This window comes from Chamaea fasciata, unplaced genomic scaffold, assembly GCF_029207755.1.
Source record: "Chamaea fasciata isolate MVZ Bird 193981 ecotype frontalis unplaced genomic scaffold, bChaFas1.0.hap1 SCAF_3, whole genome shotgun sequence".
NCBI lineage: Eukaryota > Metazoa > Chordata > Aves > Passeriformes > Sylviidae > Chamaea > Chamaea fasciata.
Genome location: NW_027094088.1, coordinates 80139667 through 80161221, shown reverse-complemented (window position 1 = coordinate 80161221; position 21555 = coordinate 80139667). Strand labels below are relative to the sequence as shown.

Genomic DNA, 21555 nt, shown 5'->3' with positions numbered 1-21555 from the left:
ATCATGGTAATAGGCATTCTGAAACTTTTTCTCTAAAAACACAGAATGGACAAAACAGAAAATAGGCATTGTAGAGTGTAAATGGTATTTGGAGCACAGCAGTATAGAAGATATGATAAGAAAAGAATGCTGAAGAGCATTGATATTACAGTTTGAGTATGTGAACTTTAAACTTCAGTAGATCTTTGCCTGATTGAATTAACAGATCACCAATCACTTTTCAACAGCTCTCTGGAGTAAAAATTGAGCAATTGGGTGTCCAATTCTACCAAACAACATAAAATCAATACAGTACAAATTTAAATTTTTGTATGAAACCAGCATGTAATCAGGAGGGTAGCAAAGAATTATAGCTATCAGAAGACCCTTAACTATTCAGGAAGTAGTTAGAAGACCAGAAATTAGAGAATTTTAAAAAACATTCATTCAGCTGTGTTATTTTAAGGAAATGAAGCCTGTGGTCACATGAATCTGACTAGTTACTCTTTAAACCCATTTTGAAAGAAGTCAAAATCATGTAAATTCCTAAGTGTGTCCTAGGAATTGGAGACTGAATGGGGAAACATGAAGTGTCTTCTCTACTTGATATGTTTTGCAATCTGCTGTTATCTTCTTTGTTTGACATCCCAGCTCACCAGCAGTAGTTCTTGGGCTACTCAGAACTCTTCCTAGCAGCTCTTGTACCTTTCCCAGGTGATAGTTAAGACATCAGAGGCAGATAGCCTGTGGGTGACTGGGGAGAAAGGACATGAGTAGCAAAGGGCCTTGAGAGAGAACTGAAATTATGAAGGGAGGGAAGAAGTCAGCAACAGGGTTTTGCATGAGGGGGTTGGTTGTGTTGCTGTAGGATCTGCAGGGGTTTAGAAGTTAAGCAGGAGAAAATCCTGGCTTCTTTGGTTAATCATTCCTCAAGACACTGACTTGCATCCTTTAAAAAAAGTCAATGAAATGCAATGTTATGTTCTATATCTGCATTTTCAAATCTGGGGAGGAAATAGTTTCTAGATGAAACACTGTATTCATGTTTCATCTAAATTTGATGGATTAGTTATGTCTTTTGCTATTATTGAAAAAGCTATTTTGTGTATTTAAAATATCATGCTGCTCTTTTAGTTGAGGAACCTTCTTTTACAGCTATTTCATGAACATAATCTTCACTGAAAGTCATACAGCTTCAGAGAATACTTTTACACTGACTTCCAGGTCCTGTATTGTGAACAGCTACTTCCTCTTTTTGCTATATATTTGGACAAACTTTCTAACAATACAGGATTTTTGCTTTTTTTTCTTTGAATATTGTGCTGCTTTTCTATTATCATTATACTCTGTTCCTGATATAAGACGTTGCAGATGGAGATCAGTTATGTTGGAAGACTGTCTGAATTCTATTGTTCTGTATGACATTATTTAATTCTGGTGTTTACTGTTCCTTCCTGTTGTTTTACAGCAAGAGGTGGCCTGTTAAGATTCTCTATGAATAGAAATCAAATACATCTCCTTAAATCAGGTTATCTTAACCATTGTTAACCAATTGAATTTTTTTTTTTCTTCCTTAAGCCTATTTTTTTGGGCAATAAAAACTGACTGGGAAAAGGAAAGAAACTTAAATACAAAAGTCCATCTCCTTCATCTAATTTTGAATTTTAAAAAAAAATATTTTTTGTAGTGTGACTGATATTCTTTCTAAGTGTCTTAGTCATGTCAGTGTGTTTTCATGATCATCTCTGTATATTTAAAACACTGAATTTTATCTTCTCATTAATATTGAAATATTTTTATATGACAGCTTGTGGTTTTTTTTAAGGATTGTGGGTTTTGCAGTGTTTGTGAACATTTTTCTTCTGTACAAGAAGTAATTGGTTGATAACATTGCATAAAAATAATTTTTTTGCTTTGTGTGCAAACTGCTTATGTGAAAGTATAATTTAGTTTCCCATATTAAACTCTATAAAATCATCTTTTTCTTGCCAACATGACTTGGACTTCATATTGGTAAGTTATCAGTGCTAGTGTGTTGATTTCTAGTTTAAAGAAATTTGCAATTTATTCTGTTAAACTGCAAGTATTTATCTGCTTTGTCATTTGTTTGCTTGAAGGTTTTGATAACAATGGTGCCCTTGTAGGACCCAGAAGTACAAGGCACAGCAATCCCGAGGAGCATGCCACTTACTATTTCAACACCTTCTCTAAGGAGATGTTAGTCCAGGTAGCTATACAGTGTTTTATTGGGGCATGTATTTTTATAAACAGATCCTGATCAAAGTTGCTATAACTTTATCTTTTGACTTGCCAATGGAATGTGACAATGTAATCTTATCTTTTTGTGATATTTGTGTCCTATTCTTCTAAAACTTTCTCAGTGGAAAAATTATGGCATGACATAATGTGTTTCTCTAGAATAGCAAAATGAACAGAACAAATATTAGATTTCTCCCTCTCCTTTTCCACAATGAATGAAGCGTACATGGATGCCATTTGATAATGAACCCAGCACGCTGGAGCCTGTTCTTTCATGAAACTGAATTGGAGTATTCTCTAGTGTAAATATGGAAACTCCTCGGTGTCTTGGGAATCAGAAAAAATTGGTCAGATGGCATTCAAAGTCTGTGTTAAAAGGGTCTTTCTCCCTGCTAGGAAAAGGGAGCATCTTCTGCTCTCTGTTAGCAGCCAGGAACAGTTGAGAAAATTGGCAGTTAAACTAGTTTACCCTTTAAGCCTTGCTGTGTGAGCTGAGATCACTGATTCTAAGAACTGTGCTGCTTTTCTCACACTAATCGAAATACAGATGTCTTTTAAACGGCTGTGAGTCTGATCTTGAAGTCAGGAAGACATTTTATCATTAAGGCAAATTGATAAGGTCAGGATTTTTCTGAGTCAGAACTGTGATGCTATGTATGGGAATGAAAGTGGCAATTCTAACAGTAGTAGCTGACACAAGAATATTCAGCTTGTCCCAGTTTAAAGCTGACACCCAGCATGGAGCTAACACCTTCAGTTTTATCTGAAAGTTGTGAGATCTGCTGTTCCACTGATGAGGAAGAGACCTCAGAATTCCAGTATTCCAGCAGCAAGGACCTCGTTGGCACTCTCACCCTTCTCTTATCAACTCTCTGCCTCCCTTAGCAGATGATTCAGAAATTATTCAAATGCAAAGGAGAGGCCTGAATGAGCTACAGTTTCACCTGTACCTTATATAAAAGAAAAACATGGTGAGCTTTCAGCGACATTTAGGCATGATTAATGGTTATGGTCTTTTTAAATCTGTCCATCTTTTGAACTTAACCAGTGTCAATAAAGCTTTTGTCTGAAAAGGGTATGGATATTAGAATCAGTGCCTTGCCTATACATAATACAAATGACATATGGCTTCTAAAACCTTTTGCTGCCTCTCGAAAGACTTCAAAAGCATTGCTCTTTTCTGCCTTCTTCTCTAGCAGTCTCTTTGTGGGTTTTTTTATCCAGTCAACTCATATCTTATTCATAGATACAATGGACTGAAAATTCTGGCCTTCTAAAGACATGTGAAAGTACAAAAGATTTTTTTCTTTTAAGGTACTAGCTGATAATACTTGGTTTGTAGCAGATAGCAAGACAAAACTGGTTTTCATGGCTCTGTTCTTTCTCATCTCTCCTATTTTTTTTCCTTCTTTGTCCTTTTTCTTTGAAACTGTAAAAGAAACAAACTAGCTCAGACAGTCAAGTCAGCCAGGCAGAAAACTAAGCAAAATCTGTGGTCGTCTCATGGGGGTTTTTAAATTCTGCAGCTCATTCCCTAACCTGCATTGGTAGAGAAACTCAGTCTTCCCATTTATTTCCAAGTAGTCATTGCTATTTAGTCAAGAAAGTTTTCATACACATGAGTATATCATAGGACAGATGGTGTTTTTTTAAGCCCTTAATATCTACCTGCTTTATCTTCTCAAATAATTTGTTCAGTAATGCTCATTTCTTCTCTTTTTATTCTTAAAAAATATTGAGTTATCTGCTTATAATACTTTATTTTGATTTTAAATAAATACAAGTTACCAAATTCTGTTCCACAGAAGTGTTCTCACAGGCAAAGTTGAGAGAACTTAATCATGCGAGACTGAGCTGCAGTGAGAGGAATTAGTGGTCTGCACTACTGAGAATTTGCCCTTTATGTGTAGCTTTTATTGCTTTCTAACTTTCTTTTTGTTTTCCTGATATGTTTTTGCTCTTTGTAGGCAATGGTTGGAATATTACAAGTTAATGGACAAGGAGAAGAAAGCACGTTAATGCAAGACTTAAAGCCTTTTCGAATTCTTATTAGTTTGCTGGATAAGCCTGAACTAGGTAATTTTCATTTACTCTTTTTAGTTTGTTTCATGTGATTTTGCTTTGAAATTTTTTCTCTCTTTTTTTCTCAAATTGAAAAAGTTATATGTTTAGTACTGGCAGGTTAGCCAGATCTCTTAGATCTTCCAAGCTGTATCTATGTTTTGTATTTCATTTAATGCATTAATCAGATTTACCTTCTATCAAATGCCATTTCTTCTACTTTCTACACAGGAAGCAGTAAGTCAAAGTCATAGAGAGAACTAACTGCGTGTTGGAAGAAATGCAGATTCGGTCTTTTTCATCTCTTTTATCAAATAATGACTTTTACTGTTATAAATCTCAGCTATTGCTTTTGAGAATCACCTGTTCTTTCTTCTAATATACACACAGAGATGATAGATATTAACAAGAAAACGATTAAATTTTTTTTCAGAAGAACTTACGCAGAGGAAGCATTTTTTGATTTTGTGGGTGGTTTGTTGGCATTACTTTTCAGTGTTTCTTTTTAATTTTCTTTTCCCCTATTTAAAGTGTTTAAATGCCCTCTTTAGCAGATGAGTGCTGAGGACCATGGGACAAAAGTATTTACAGTTAAGACTTGGATATCTTGCCTTTTTCTTTGGAATACAGTTTCGAAGGTGACTGAAAAAAATCAAAATAATTTTTTTAATCTGTTACCAGATTTGAGGGGGGGATAATAAACCCATAAAAATATAATAATCAAAGAAGATAATAGTAAGGACAGAAGAACTACAAGGAACAAAATATCTGTCAGAAATTTACCATCTTCCTTGTAATTTGTGATTTCTGGGGACCAGTCTAAATGTTCAGAGGCAATGTGCATGTTAAGATTTCATGAAGTAGCAAAGCTTTGAGGATTCTTTCAGCAAAATGAGATGGAATAAGCTGAAAGGATTTTTTGCTTAGCTCTGTGAGCATACTCTTATTGAAGGCAGCTCAGTGAGGCTAGAAAAAACATAAAGTAAATGACATCTCAAGCAGGATTATTTTTTAAATTCCTTTCAAAATAATTTGGGGTTTTTTTCTGCAAAACTGAGATTTAGCTCAAATCCAAAGGAGGAGCTATTTTATGGAATCATAAAATGTTTTGTATTGGAAGGGACCTTACACTTCATCCAGTTCCAACGTCCCTGCCACATTTCCCAGGCAGAGAAACCTCCCACTAGTCCAGGTTGCTCAAAGCCCCATCCAACCTGGCCTTGAATGCTACCAGAGATGGGGCATCCATGTCTTCTCTGGGCAGCCTGTTCCAGTGTCTCATTACCCTCTGGGTAAAGAATTTTTCCCTAGCATCCAAGCTAAATCTCTTTTCTTCTAGTCTAAAACTCTTCCCCCTTGTCCTATTACCATGTGCCTGTATAAAAAGTCTCTCTGCCTCTTTTTTTTTATAAGCCCCATCTAAGTACTGAAAGGCTTCAATGAGATCTCTCTGAAGCCTTCTCTTCTCCAAGCTGAACAATCCCAATTATCTCAGCCTGTCTTCATAGGAGAAATGGTCCAGCCCACTTACTGTTTTTGTGGCCCTCCTCTGGACTTGCTCCAGCAGGTTCACGTCCCTGTGTTGGGCATCTCAAAGATGGATGCAGTACTCCAGGTGGGAGTACTATCTGTTCTTAGAAGAGCCGAAGAGAAGGTCAGAATCACTTCCCTCGGCCTGCTAGCCACACTTTTGCAATGCAGCCCGGGCTGCACTTGGCTTTCTGGGCTGCAATTGCACACTTCCAAAAATACTTTCAAAAAGTACCCTGCAGACTATATCCTGAGCTAAAAAAAAAACCCCCGCCTCAAATTAAAAGGAAGGATGATGCTCAAAATATTTTATGTTGTATATGCATTTAAATATTTGAGTGTACTGTCCATATGCTAACAGCATGAGATAGCTTAGGGGTGAGTATTTCAAAGTTTTTTGACTGAAAGCCACCTCTGATCAAGAATCCATGAAGTCCATTTACATGTTCCTGACCTGAGCTAATAAAAAAAGTGTGTTGGCTTGAACATGCTCTGTACTGCTGTGAGGGCACAGCTTTTGAGTTTGGTGCGTTTGTACCCAGCCGCCACTGTACACACATTGAACACAGGGCTAAAGGACCCTGCTTGTGTTTTGTGTGCTCCCAGGCACTACACTTGTCTCAGTGTTTCTGGAATGCAAACAAACCACACCTTTGGACATTCAGGTAGTTTATGAGATTGAACCAGAAGGAATTTTGTGGTTTCAATGACCAAAGCTAGCTAATGATTTCAATAGCTTTCAGCTGTGGACTGTTGGCAGTGCTATAACGCAAGAATGTGACTGCTGGTATCTCTCCCTAGGCCCTGCCATCCTTGAGGATGTACTGATTGAAGTATTTCGAACATTATATACACAGTGCAAAGCAGAACTGGAGCTTCAGACAGAACCATCTTTCAACAAAGATCACACGCAACTAAGCAGGTAAATAATGAGAATTGTGTATTTTGTATTAAAAAAATATATATCTTTGTTGCTGGAACCGTGATTGTGAAGCCTTGGGATTGTGACTTGTTTTCTTCATAATACAGGATCTACTGACATTAATTGCAACTTCTGTGTTCAGTGCAAAGGTGTAAAGTTGTTGGCTATATATACATATATATATATATATATATGTATATATAATATTTAGCATATATTTTATTCTTTATCCATGACAAAAATACTTGTTTGATTGTTTGTGATACTCTTTATATCTGTGTTCTTCAAAAACAAAACAGACTTATGAGTTTTCTTGTAGTAGAAAAATGAAGACTTCTACAAGAGAGCCAGGGATTGGGATATAGTTTCAGGATTTGAATTTAATATTTTGAAAGGTGGAGAGGAGAGGGGTGTTCAGAGGTGGAGAGAGGAGAAAACAACTGTAGGAACAATTATGGTAAAAACAGATCTATTAAAAATGTGGTTAAAAGATAAATATTAAGGAAAGGATAGACAAGAAAACCTAGCAACTTGTGAAAAGACACGGGTATGAACAGCCTGCCAATATCCTGAGCCCTTGAGCAACAGCTACTTGTAGGGATGAGAGGAGGATAATTTGTCAGTGTTACTTGACAGTGGGTAAACTCAGAGTGATGTGTAGTTATATAACTTGAAAAATAAATATAAAAATATAAAATGTTCTTTTTTTTTTCAGCAAACTGAGAGAAAACAAGAAAACAGCAGAATTGATTAAAACTGCCAATCTTCTTTTCAATTCCTTTGAGCCTTATTATATGTGGGATTACATAGCTCGTTGGTTTGAAGAGTGTTGTAGGTAGGTGATAATATTTTATCTTTGTATGTGTAAAGTTGAAGTGAATTTTTGTTTTATATACTTTTTACTTCAAAAAAGTCAGTCTCCTGAGATCATTTAGCCTGTAAGTATTTTTTTCCTCCCATCCCTCTACCTTCAATCATTTAGCCAGTTTTCATCACACGTGGTTGTGGGTCTTAGCAACGTGAGTGTCTGAGCAAACTCAGTGTCTGGGTTAAATCCAGAGACCAAATTAACCTCTCTACTGAAAGGGAGAATCCTGAGTGACCTCAGAGCTGGTTTTTGTTCTGTCCGGCCAGTACAGGATTACTCCTTGTACAAATCACTTTTGGTAAAACTGACAGATTTGCGAGACACCTGATGTGCCATCATTTGTCCCGGTCTTTTAGGAAGAAGGGTGGGAATCCTGTGCATGACAAGGAGGGCTATAGGAGAAAAAAGCAAACCATAAATCAGGGAAAACTGAAAATATTAACAGGACGGAAGGTGATGAAGGGACCAGAGATGAGCAGGGGTTTTTGCTGTGGCAAGGGGTAGATGATGTAGAGATGTCAAATGAAACTTGTAGATTTTTTTCTTTCATTGCTTATGTAATTTCTTGATAAAATATTAAGATACTTGGACATGAATTTGTCTATAAGCTAACAGTGTGCTGTCATAACTAAAGAAAACTCTGTCTTGGGCTACATTATGAGGGTAGTGGGCCACAGGTGAAAGGAAGTTATTTTTCCTTTCACTTAGTGTTTCTAAGGACAGACGTGGAATATTGTGTCCAGCTTTGGACACACGATCTGAGAAGTGTTGAGAAACTGAAGAGACTCTAGTAGAGAAACTGCTAAGCTGGTCAGTTATAGGACGCTGCATTGAAGGTTGAGGTAGGTGAGTTTGGTTTAGCCTGGCAAAGAGGGAAATTGAATGGCACCCTGTGACTTCCTGAAGGGCATTTGCAAAGTTCACACAGCTATACTTTTTATAACAGCTGATGGAAAACAAAGGACAGCAACAAGTGTTCACTCAAGTGGTCAGGTTGGATTTTGAGAAAAGCTTTGCTAAGAAAATTGTGCAGCAGTGGAAGAGGTGGAACGGTGGAAGCCAGGAAGGCTGTGGAGCTTTCTTGTGAGATTTCCAGAACTCTGCTAAACAAAACTGTGGGCGAATTTATCTAGCATTTTTATCAGTCCTGCTCAGTGTGAGAGGTTGATCTAGATGTCTGTGACTTGATTTTGATGTGTTGGGCTGAATTGCTAACATAAGGAAAGTCATCTACAGCCATGCAGGTAAGTATTTCACTACATATAAGTAGTGTTACTGTCAACATGGATACAAAATTGCATTATAAATAAATGAAATCTGGAGAATTGGTTTTGTTTGGGTTTTTTTTCTGCATGAGCTGCTGTCTTATCTAAGTTTTTGTCTTCCATGCTCAATTTTCTGTAGCCTGAATTTACTTATTTTACAAATGAAGACAGTTTGTTATACACCAAAAGGCTGGTTACTGCTTTTTCTGAAAGAATGGCATGGGGCCAAATAAGCCACTTAAAAGTAAAATGAGAAATTGTTTATTGGTTTATTGTGATTATCCCCAATATATACAGCTTTGCATTAAGTTACAGAAATATGGCCAATGTAAGGGGGAAGGGAAAATATTGTGACACTCTATTTGAATTTTGCAGGAGGACTTTACATGCCAGACTTCAAACTGGACCTGGAGGTGATAGTGAGCAATCTGAGTTACCTCTGACAAATTTCTGCTTGTTAGTGGATTTTTTGTTGGATATTGTTTCTTTGGTAAGAATTGCCTTGTTCATTACTAACATTGGAATTCTGCATATTTATGGTTTGCAAAAGTACTATATATATTTTATTAATTGCTTTTCCTGAAAATATACTGACATAAGTTGACATTAAAGAAGTTTTTGGTTCAGTGTATGATTCTTGGTAGACTGGTTAGACATAACTGAAATGGGTTTCATGCTGCTTATACCTGAAAATTTTAGTCTGTCCTCATTTTCTTTTCTGTGTATTCATTCCAAGTATAGTTTTTTGTAGTTTGATATGCTGGTTTAAATGTGCAGCTTTCTTTTAAGGATCTTATAAATGTCATGATAAGATGTATCTTCTTTTTCTGTTGTCACTGCTTAATGTAGCAAAGACTGTTGGAACTGTTTTTTCTATAGCTGTCTTTCCTCAATTCTTTGCTTTCTCATTTCAAAGCCTACTAGAAGTATGCGAGTGCTGTGTCAGGTATGGCAATCAGCCTGTTCTTCCTTTAGTTCTTAATAACTTATTTATCTTTCATTCTTAAACTTTTATCTTAAATTTAATAAAATTATAGTAGCATTCTTCAGCCTTCTTATGATGTTTTTAAATGTATTTGTTGTGTAATGAACAATATGTACTAGTTTGAAAAAGAGCTAAATGTATTTCTATTTATTTGTTCCCAAACTCTAATTCTGTAAATATTTTTTTAGTAAAGCATGTATTTCTTATTCTTGGATTTTAAGATATTAATTTTTCTTTTTTCCATGTTCTGTATGCTTAGAACACAGTTAAGTGAATCACAGATAGCTCTGTTATAGAAAATAAATTTTAGGGTGGAATTTGGTGTGACAATTAACAAGTTTTTATTATTACTTTATTACTCCTATTACTAGGAGACTTACATTGAAATACAGACAGAACACTTGCCTCAGCTGTTGCTCAGGATGATTTCTGCATTGACAAGCCATCTTCCTACTTTGCACTTGTCTGAGCTTACTGATTCTCTCAGACTCTGCTCAAAGATCCTTAGTAAGGTTCAGCCTCCATTGCTCTCTGCTGGTACAGATGGTATCCTGCAGCTTCCTACTGGACACAGCAGCTCCATCAAAGAATGGGAAAATAAAAAGGTAACTGACTAGGTTTTGCAACGTCTTGGAAAATTGCTTCTTATGTAGAAAAAAGAAGTGGGCTTTCTAAGCCTGTGCTGAATACCCTACAAATATTTGATTAGATTTAGATATCACAATATGTGTGAAACTTGGGTAATCAAAATAACTTATAGCTGTGGTAAAATTTCTTGATTTTTAAGGGGTTTTACCCAGATTTAATACTATACCTGTATGAGTCGCTTCAGAATCAGGGTCTAAGAAAGAACTAATCGACTAAAGTTTGTAATGCACTTAAAGAGTATGATGAAGTAAAATAACTGGACTGAAAAGAATTCACCATTTTGGTTAAGTATCAGGAATATGTGAATTCTCCTCTTACCCAATTTATGTGCATTGGTTTAATACCCATCTCTTATTTTACTGTCACTGTTAAGTTCTTAGAATAATTTCTTAAAGAAATAAAATAAACCAGCCAGCCACTGTTTCTCTTTTAACATTGTCCAGTTTCTTCTATGCAGCCCTGGCTCTGTGAGGTATGTTAAGTGACATGGCCTGAAACCCTTGTTTTCCAGCTGAAGAAACTTAAGGAGCATCATAGAATAAATTAGGTTGGAAGTGACAGTTGCAGGGCACTGCTCAAAGCAGGGCTGATTTCAAAGTTAGATTTTACTTTGAAGCTAGGTCATGTCACTCAGGATCATATTTGTCTGAATTTTGAGTATCTCCAAGGATGAAGTTACCATGACTTCTCTGTACAGCTTGTTTGTTTGCACTGTTATTTAATGAGAATTTCCATTGTTGCAGCTTGTGTTGGTTGCCTTGTGTTCTTTAACTCTGGATTTCTGAGCATACCTCCATCTTTTCAACTGCCTAGTGGGAACTCACACAGAACAATAAATCCATCTTTACCCCCCTCCACAACTTCTAGCATTCTTTTAAACTGATTAAATCTAACTCTCTGAGCATTCCTTCTATGTCTGGAGCACCTGTGGTGACTTTCCATTGGGTATGAACTCAGTACATCAGAGTTTCTTTCCTACTGATGGGTGCAAAATTGGATACAATATTCTGGTTGTGAACCTAAATCTGCTGAGCAGAGGGGATTAATTACTTCCCTGGATTTGGTGGCAGTACTTCTGCTGATACAGTCCTAGATGTGGCTGGGCTGCTTCACCAAAGGAGTCCACTGCTGGCTCGTGTTCCCCTTGTCAATTAGGACTCCAGCATCCTTTATTCAGGATCCTATCCTTATTCTTTCTAGCTAATTGATACCAGCCTTGTTTGGTTCTTTTGGGGTTTTAAGAGTTTTTCTGGTTGCCCTTTTTTTTTTTTTTTTTTAAGTAAAGCCTGTTTTAATTGAATGATGTTGCCCTTTGAACCTTCAGTGGCCTTCTGCTTCCAATTACAGCTGTCTTATATGTAGCCATGGTTTCTCTTAAGACATAGTGAAATGATTTGCCATGTTTCTAATAACTTTTGGATTGTATTTTGTAAAGTGGAGCCATTATTTACATCTCTTCAAGTTTTTTAGTACATAGCTTTCACCATTTTCTGCAGTAATAGCTTAAATTTCTCTTCTTATTCCATCTCTGGTAAAGCAAGACATTCACTGTAAATAATAATGTCATGTTTTTTATTTATTCATGAAAAAGTTTTTCATATTATTACACAGTGTTCAAGTTCTGTATTTAGCACAGCTAATGATTAGAGTCACAACAACTTCTGGGCCTGTTAGGTCTCAGGCAACATCTGCCATTGCTGGTGAAATAGAGGATCAGAAGTAAGTGGGCACCTGCATTCAGGGCCACTGGTTGATACATTTCTGTTTCAGTTGTTCCCCTACTTCATGTTCTCACCAGGAAACAGAGGCTATGCTGCCAGTTACTAAGACTGTAGAGGGCTAGAGCAGTGCAAAAAGCCACCGTGGGTGCTTCCTGAGTAAAAGCTATTCATCTATTTGTGCATATTCTGAACTGATAAGGAATTAAGACATTTAATAAGTCATGAAGAACTGTTGTTGCAGCAACCCCTCTTTCTCATTTCGTGGAGATGATTTATTTTCTTTCTGATTGCAAATGATTAGTAGCTTTTAAATGAAAATTTTTATTTATCTTTTTGTGATTATAACTTCATATTTGACAGTTTATGATGCTGTATAAATTGATAATATGTATGCCTATGTATTTCAGCATTCTTTCATAATAGAGTGGACATGGTTATGATATGAAGAAAATGTTAAAACCAATAATATTTAAATATTTTTCTTGATAAACAATTTTCTTTTAATGTGAGCTTTGTCTGGCAGGCTTACAGAAACACCAAACATCATTTTGCATAAAATGTATTTGTCTGAATACATTTAAAACTCTGGAATAAAATTGTTGCTTTCAAATAGCTATTGTTTTGCTGAGACCTAAGTGACGTATTTTGAACAATCATTAAATTTTATTTTACTCAGCTGCCATCAGTGTCACTTGAAAATCCTAGTGATGTGTTTGAAGATGGTGAAAATCCTCCAAGCAGTCGATCATCAGAAAGTGGATTCACTGAGTTTGTACAGTACCAGGCAGATACAACTGATGATATTGACAGAGCACTGAATGAAGGTCACAGTGCACCTGGCATCCCTATTGTTGGCAGCACATCCTCAGAGACTGAGACAGCCTCAACAGTGGGTTCTGAGGAGACCATTGTACAGCCTCCTTCCATAATGACACAAGGGACAGCAACTCGTAGTGGGAAAACGATCCAAAAGACTGCAATGCAGTGCTGTTTAGAATATGTCCAGCAGTTTTTAACCAGATTTATCAACCTGTATATAATTCAGAATAATTCCTTGTCTCAGCCCTTAGGGGCAGAGCTTCCAGTAGACCCCACCAGATTGCAAGGACAGAGCACAAAATGGGATAGAGAATCACAAGATGATGCTAAGGTGAAGAAAACAAAGAAGAAAACACCAAAAGAATACCTACCTGCCTTTATTGCTGCTTGTCAGCTCTACCTTGAATGTTCAAGCTTTCCTGTTTACATTGCTGAAGGAAACCGCACTTCAGAATTACATCCTGGGAAGCCTGAAGTTGGTAAGCTGCACTCTCATTTGTTCTTTGTTTTTAAAATAATAATCTGTATTTTTCAGCCATAAAAATTTAAAACAATAGTATCATGCTTTCTGTGTGTTGCTCTTTGCTGTTCCTCTCGGAAATCTACCTTTTCTTCTGTGGCAATTGGTTTCCATTTGGAAACTAAATTATTTTCTCATAGATTTTTGAGAATATTGCTGGCATGGAATTTGAGAGTAATTAATATTGGGGTGAAAAATATAAATTATGCAAACTGAAGCCTGAGAGTAGAATCTAGATTGTTGAATCTTCCTCTTTACTGTATGGATCCACAATGGGTTTTTGCTATATTTTGCGATAGCCACAGCTCACTTCAAATATGTTTTTAGCTTCTCTTTATCAGTTTTGGATTGATGTGCACATTAATCACTTTGGCAATACATGGAAATTGTAAGGTACTGTCCAATAAAAATCATGCTAGCTAAGAAATTTAATTAATTCTACTTTGCTCCTATTAAAGGAACAGTTCTTACAAAAAATTCTTCTAGCTAAAATTACATTAAGAAACAAAAATGGTGAATTTTGGTGAGGTATGGATGTGTTCACGGATAGATGACACTATTCAGATACAGACATAATTAAAACATTGACAGTTATGGATTACTATAAACTGTGACATTTTAGGATGAACAGTCCTTTTTACAGTTTATAAAGTCTTCAATTTACAGTTCCAATTTTGGATCCCCTTCTGATCTGCAGTCTGAGAGTTGCTCCTTAAAATGTTTTCATGGTGGATATGCTTGGAGCATGCAAGAAATAGCAACACTAATTTTGGCTACTGTCACAGTCATCTCTGTTTTGTTTTGGTTTTTTTTCCTAGGAAACCTCCTAGTTGTAGCTTTTTGTTCTTATTTACAATTTTCAAATCAAGGCTAAGTGGTGGGCGGTGCTCGGAGATGAGTAGTTTTTTTGGTTTTGGAAGCAAGCACGCTAATTTAACATGACTGCTCCTGTTTCTGCAGTCTTTAAGATATGTTGTTTATGTCTTCATTACAACCAGGAACAGAGCATGTGTTTGACTTTGCAACATCCAGACATATAAAATATTTGTCAGTTGAAGGCAATTTGGTTATAGCTGTTTATTAGTTGTGAGTATGACAGTGCCAAAGATATGTCTCAGAGTATTTGTGCTTTTATAGCATGACCCTGAAAATGCTAGATGTTTATTTATTTATTTCTCCCAAACAGCCTACAAATGAGTGTTGTGTCCAAAGATTAAAATGTCAGCTCTTTGCTTATTACTTTTTGGTGCACATGGCACTTGATTATCACTGCCTTGTGCACTCTAGAGCAGAGCCTGTAAAGCTTGAGTAGTATGTGCCTCATATGAGGGCAGTGCTTCTAGGAATCCTTTTCATTAAATGTTTTGGATATCTGTTTCTTGTTCATCATCTTAACGTTCCTATTTGTGAGGTATCATTTTCAGTCTATTAAAAACAGTGTAACTTTGAGAAATAAGCAGCAATTGTAGGTGGGTAAAACCAACAGGAAGGATTTTGTTCCAAATGAAAACATCTATTGTATAGCATGGCTGGGCAGATGGGAATAGTGCTGGGCCTACTTCCCATAATAGAGAATTGCACTGGAACAGAGAATGGAAGAAGGTAGTCACCATTATTCTCACACTAGCCTATCTATTCATATGATGTTTTTGTACTGCAGAAGAGGCTGTTTGTTGAAGGGTTTCTAAATTTGGAACGTGGTTTTGAAGGGTTGCACTAATGATATGACCCAATAGCTCTTAATCACTGTTTATTTGAAGGAGAAAAGTTAATCTGATATTTATAGAACATAATTGTGCTTTAATTCTGCTGTATGCTTAATTTCTCAGCTATCTTTAATTGAAGAAATTAAAAACGGAACCGAGTGAAGCTGAAAACAATGGTTATATCTGTAACTAGAACACAATATGGAATTGTTAGGTATATTTAGACTCCAGTGGAGCTGTGGATATAAATTAGAAATTGCATCATTATTCTCTTGATTCTAAAAGGTTACCTATTAAATAACACTTCTTCGCTTGTGTCTGATTTTAGATGCATTTGCCCTTTTAGGAACATGATCAATAGAGTCCTTTTGAAGTTTTGAGAGAAATTACTTTGTTATCTCTAAAGTTAAAGGGTGCAATATTCACTTGGAGAGTTGACTGTGAACATTGGAGAAAGACACTTTGAGTATCAACCCAGAGTATGGCTTGATAAAGTGAGAGGACAGTAAAAAGGGGGAAACAACCACTTAGAGTGAAGAACAGAGTATGGTCTAATGGATCATTGTTCTGCACCCAAACCATCAATTTTCACAGAGACTTCTATTTTTAAAGTGTTGCCAGGCAAATCTATTTTTTGTCAATTTTATATTAGTCTGCATGCATATTATATAATATATTATCCTAGGCCCTATAAAATATATTACTGAATTATTCCAGACTACTATCTAGAGTGGTAAAATTTGATTGCTGGTGTAGAATTTTGTGAAGAAGAAAAATGGATTAAAAGATGTGCTAACTGCTAGAAGTTCAGTTTTGCCTAAAGCAGGAAATCATCTGAATGCATTTCCATAAAATTTTTCTCTTCCTTTTGAAAATTTTTCTATTCATTTTTGGTTACTAAATGCTTGAAGTGATACTGTTGCATTCCTAATTGGATTATTTTAAAGATAAATCAGGAAGTATCTTCCTCTCACATATATTTTCATAAACCCATACAGTGGGCAGATTGAAATATGAAGAGACAATTGCACATATAGTTATGGAATACAAGAGGAAAATTCCATAATATTTACGTTGTTAAATAAATGTATAATTTGTGATTTTTATTTCAGACTGTGAACAAGTACAGCCTCCACTGTGGCTACAGACTTTAATGAATGCTTGCAAGCAGGCAAACGATTTCTGTGTTCAGGGTGTAACTATTTCCCTCGTGATGGACTTGGTTGGATTGACTCAATCTGTTGCTCTTGTCACTGGAGAAAATCTGAACAGTGTGGAAACTGCTCAGCCTCTTAGTCCTAACCAGGGAAGAGTGGCTGTCGTCATCAGACCTCCTCTTACTCAAGGCAATCTGAGATATATGGCTGAAAAGACAGATTTCTTCAAGGTTAGCTTTAGTATCTCGTTGCTGTTTTCTTTAGACTTTTTCTGTCTGGTGGAGAACAGGTCTTGGCCCCTTTACCATGCTTGATATGGTAAACCAAATTTTCTTGCTGAATATTTTGATAACAGTTGTAACCTGTGTTAGAATCTAAATGAAATACACAGTAAGTTTTCCTGCTGTGATTCTCTTACTGACCACTTGTGTGAATATCCTTGTTTAAATGAATATTTTAAAGATATAAACAAAACCTGATTGAATACCAGCATTAATTAGCAAAGGTATGGAACTGAGATGTGCATAATGTTGGACTCTGATAAACAATCTTTGCATTTGTGTAGTTTATGTAAGAAATCTTTTGCAAAAGATAGTCAGTAGCAGGGTATATCATGTAGTTAATTATTTCAATGAAAATTTATTTCTGTTCTGACTCCTTAACAGGAATTTTTTATGAAGTATGTTATTGCAGTGTTTTGAACAGTTCCCTCTGTTCATACAAAAGGAACCATTTTACAGATTTACTCTTGGTCACAGGGTGTCATCGGATGTGATGTCTCCCATTGCTGCATAGAGCAAAACGAGGCATGATAGTCATTCACTTGTGTCTCTTGCAACTTTTCTTTTCATGCACAAAGCATATAGCTTTAACTCTTTGGGACCAGCTGGGTGATGGAACTCCTCAGCATCATCAGAAGAGCGTGGAGCTCTTCTACCAGCTGCACAACCTCGTCCCATCCTCCAGCATTTGTGAAGATGTTATTAGTCAGCAACTGACTCACAGAGACAAGGCAAGTTGTTCATGTGTTTACTTAAAGATGAGTAAAGTATATACAGAAATATATTTAGAAAAAGGACTTGGTCCTTCAGAGGAGGGCATGAATAACTTCAATATTGAAAAAAAACATTGCCTTACTTTGTTTCAAATGTTATTTTAGGTTTGTGATGAGCCTCTAGTTTCATGCTAGAGAAAGGAGGTTTTTCACTGTTCAGCAGCAGACTTATGCAGGAGACTCTCTCTTATCAAAGTCACTTGATGCTTCCCAATACTTAAAGCATATCCTTAGTTTTTTGCTGTTGGTAGGAGTTCTTGAAAGGTACTTTACTTTTTTTTTTTCCTCACCTAGAAATTTGTTTCAGGTAGGGTTTGACATTCAAGTTGAGGCCTTTGTAGTGTTTTAAATTTTAAGTAGAGGAGCTATTTTCATAGCTCTAACAGTATGAATGGTAAGGAATTACTTGTTTACACACTGTAGCAACTCATGGTTGTGTGGCTTCAGGAGCACTTACCTTTTTGCCATTCTACCAGAGTTACCAGGTGAACAAGAGTGAATGTGTGCTAGTCTGTCAATCAGTGCAGTTCACAGCTTGCCATATTGTTAAAATTGGTGATGATTTTTAGTTTCACTTAGGCTGGTCTGTAAACTGCTGTGACTGTGGGTGTAGAACTTGCTCATTTCTACCTACCTTCCTGAGAAAACAGTAATTTCTTATATCTTCACAGCATGGATTACAAGGGTTTACATGGAGTCATATCAGTGTGTTTGGGAATTGGTATTTTCACTCAATTCAATAACTGTCAGTGAATTATTTTGTGTAACTGTATACAGTTTGCAGCAGTGTTGTGGATTATTTTCCTGTGAGAAGCGGGTTTTTTTTTCTACATACAGGTGATGTCTGCTTGACTTTCTAGAATGCTGCTGTTTCTTTTGGGTTTTGGTGTGGAGAGCTTGTTCTGTTTTATTTTTAGTTTGTTTAACATGAACTGTTTGTCTTTTTTGTGATTTTCAAAGTTTTCTTTTACTTAAAGTTTTTAAGTAAAAGTAAGGCTTTTACTTAAAGTTTTCCTTATTGTGGCAGATATTTGGTAGATAAGCTGTTGCAAGGCTTCTGAAGTTGTATGATGTAAACTAAGCCTGGAAGTATGCCAGATTGTCAGAGGTTTTAACAGTTTTTAGTTTTGTCTCACTTTGGTTAAAGGTAAATATACCTACTGTTCATTCCATATAACCATAGATTCTAAGAACAAACAAGTAAAAATCTTTGTACTCTTGTCTTTGCTTATCATCTAGTAGTTTAGTTTAAGCCATTATAGTACTTGAAGTAATTTTGATGATTTATTTGGTGTATTTTTCCTGACTAGTGTGCTTTGTTCACTCCTACAAATGCTTACTAGCTTCCTTGTCTTTTGGGTGAAGCTGTTTTTATCCATGTGTTCAAATCATATCATGACATTTACTGTTGTTTGCAGCCTTGGTGAAATAACTCTTAGTTTGGATCAGCCTCAGTAAAAAGAGAAATAGAACAATTGTTGCTTTACACCATTTTTACCATTAAATATCCTGAGCTGGACATCAACGATCCATGCAGGTCTCTCCCAACTCAGGATATTCTGTGATTCTATGATATTCTGCATATTATAGTGACTAGCATACTAGTAATTATGAATCCTTTGGGCAGTAAGCATGTCCTATTTGTCCAATTTGTTCCAGAGCTAAATTTTACATGTTAGTGAAGAACTCCATCTACATGTCTAGCTAGAAAAATCCTCTGTTTCTTTCTAGTATGGCAATAATGGAATGAAAATAAGTTGACTAGAAAGAGACAGGCTAAACTTTAAGGCAAGATCAAGATAGGAGGGAATCCTTTCATGGTACTAAATTGGTCACAGACACCTATTGTTGGCTACTACTGCTTTTAAGATTAAAAACTGTGCTTAAATGCATAGTCAAAGAAGTTAATTTCATTATATCTTATATCATTTAGGATGCTGTATTACTTTCTTTTTCCAGTTCTTATCAGAAGTTGTTGCATTCTGTCAGACCTAACTTATGATTTGGTCCACAGAAAGTAAGAATGGAAGCTCATGCCAAGTTTGCAGTGCTATGGCATCTCACACGAGATCTTCATATTAACAAATCATCTTCCTTTGGCCGCACCTTTGACAGGTTGGTGATTGCAAGTTTGATTCACTTGAAATAATTTTTCTTCAGAATCTTTGTATTATACTGGCAACATAGGGAGTTTAAAAATTGAAGAACTACAGGCAGCTGTGAGAGGAAGGAAGAAGGACAAGAAATGAATTTGTGAACAAGAATTTCTGTTAGACAAAATTATTTTCACGGTGATGATTATGTAAGTTGTAATTCTTTTCCTGGAAGCTATAAAGAGTGGGGAAGGAATGGTCATAGTATTCATTGACCATCAATATGGTTAAAATCACTGTGGTGTATATTGAGCTTAATTATCTGAGTTCTTGCTGTGTTTTGATAAAAACAGAAGTAGGAGAGAGAAATCAACCCAGAATTGAATTATATGAAGTAGAAAGTAACAGTAAAACTAAAAAACTTAAAAACCGAATTGCAAGCAAGTGCTGCAGTATGAATTCTTTTGTTTAATCTGTGTTTTGTGCAAGAGGTCATTTATGGCAAGCAGCAGAGGATTTCTGTTTTGTGTTCAGGTATTGGACTATCTTCATAGAAAAGACTGAAGATCTGGACTCTGAACTACTCGTCTTCCTCAGCTAGCACAGATGTTGTGGAAAAGTGTTTATTTAGATTTTGTATTGCATACTTAGCTGTAAGGAGTAGAGTAAAAAGGTTATTTCTTTGTCTTATGCTGTCACTCATTGCAAAAATGCTGATAAATTCTGTGCATATAGCTAAAAGCTTATGAACTTGTACTACTGAAGAATGTAAAACAGTGGGTAAAATTCAGAGTCCAATACGAATATTGCTTTTCCTTAAGTCTGAAAATGATTCTCAAGGCTAAAACTGTTAAAAGAAAAAAATAATGGTGGTAGGAACTGCTGAATTGTCAAGTATATTTCTCCTCTCTGTTTTTGAAGACAGTGTCTTTGAATGTTTGCTTTTCCATATATCCTTGTGAATTGGCTTTTAAAGTTGTATATTTTTTAATGGCATACCACTTAAAAGCCAACAAAGGCTTGTTATGCTAAGAACTTTACAAATACTTGATCTTGCTACTATTGGAGCACCTGTTACAACTGACTTCGTTACTAGCTCTTCCTGCCCACTCCTTCATTAGACTGGACTGAAATATAAAGATCAGGTTGAAAGTTTTGATTCCAAAGAAAATACTGCTTTGTATGGAGAAGAGTAGTGTACAATATCCACTAGATTGTTTCTTCTTTCCATTGTAGATCTTTGTTTATCATGCTGGACAGCCTCAATAGCTTGGATGGTTCTACTTGGTCAGTGGGACAAGCCTGGTTAAATCAAGTGCTTCAAAGACATGATATTGCAAGGGTTCTTGAACCTTTGCTCCTACTGCTTCTCCATCCAAAAACTCAGCGAGTTTCTGTCCAGCGAGTACAGGCTGAATGTTACTGGACTAAGTCTCCCAATCACCCTGAAGAAGAAAATGAAAAACAGTTCATGCACAAGTTCAGCTGTGCTGATGGTATGTACACAAGAAGACTGTAGGAAGTTCCCTAACTTCTTTGCTTGCTGTTTACATGCAATGTTGAAAACATAGTAGAAATTTTTGACGGTAGCTGAAAAAAGTGTTGGAATAGCTGTGGCTTATATTTGCATTTGTGTGGTTTTTTCCTAATTCAAGTTTGTGTGTCCCAAGTACTGTTTAAAGTTTTTTGTTTTTACATTAAAATGATATGCAAGTATTTTGATGCAGACCATTTTGTTACATCTTACGGAGTCTTGGTAGAATATAAGAATATGGCTTGAAGCTTAACCAAGTAATTAATAATTTTTTATGAATGATGTGGGACTGGCTGAAAACATGCAAACACCTTCAAAACTTGTTTGCATGTATTGTATAATTTTAGTTTAGAATTTGCTAATTCTGAGTTTTTTTGTAAACAGAAGCAGATAAGAGTGCATAATGTTTCACCGAGAATTATGTTGTTTAGATA

General features: G+C 36.0%; 1 protein-coding gene across 6 annotated transcripts in view; it reads left to right on the top strand.

Annotated features, from left to right (window-relative positions):
- The window catches only part of DOP1A (DOP1 leucine zipper like protein A), a 61496-nt gene that overhangs the window by 18565 nt on the left and 21376 nt on the right, over positions 1-21555 (top strand). For 3 of the 6 annotated variants that reach the window (XM_066179625.1, XM_066179620.1, XM_066179621.1), the window contains exons 8-19: positions 2097-2206; positions 4206-4314; positions 6631-6751; positions 7467-7586; positions 9260-9374; positions 9801-9830; positions 10241-10474; positions 12915-13536; positions 16396-16670; positions 17300-17452; positions 19509-19609; positions 20824-21083. In XM_066179625.1, the coding sequence (XP_066035722.1) occupies positions 2097-2206; positions 4206-4314; positions 6631-6751; positions 7467-7586; positions 9260-9374; positions 9801-9830; positions 10241-10474; positions 12915-13536; positions 16396-16670; positions 17300-17452; positions 19509-19609; positions 20824-21083 (2250 nt within the window). The remainder of the gene's footprint in view (positions 1-2096; positions 2207-4205; positions 4315-6630; positions 6752-7466; positions 7587-9259; positions 9375-9800; positions 9831-10240; positions 10475-12914; positions 13537-16395; positions 16671-17299; positions 17453-19508; positions 19610-20823; positions 21084-21555) is intronic. The other 3 variants (XM_066179626.1, XM_066179622.1, XM_066179623.1) reach the window with 2 other exon arrangements.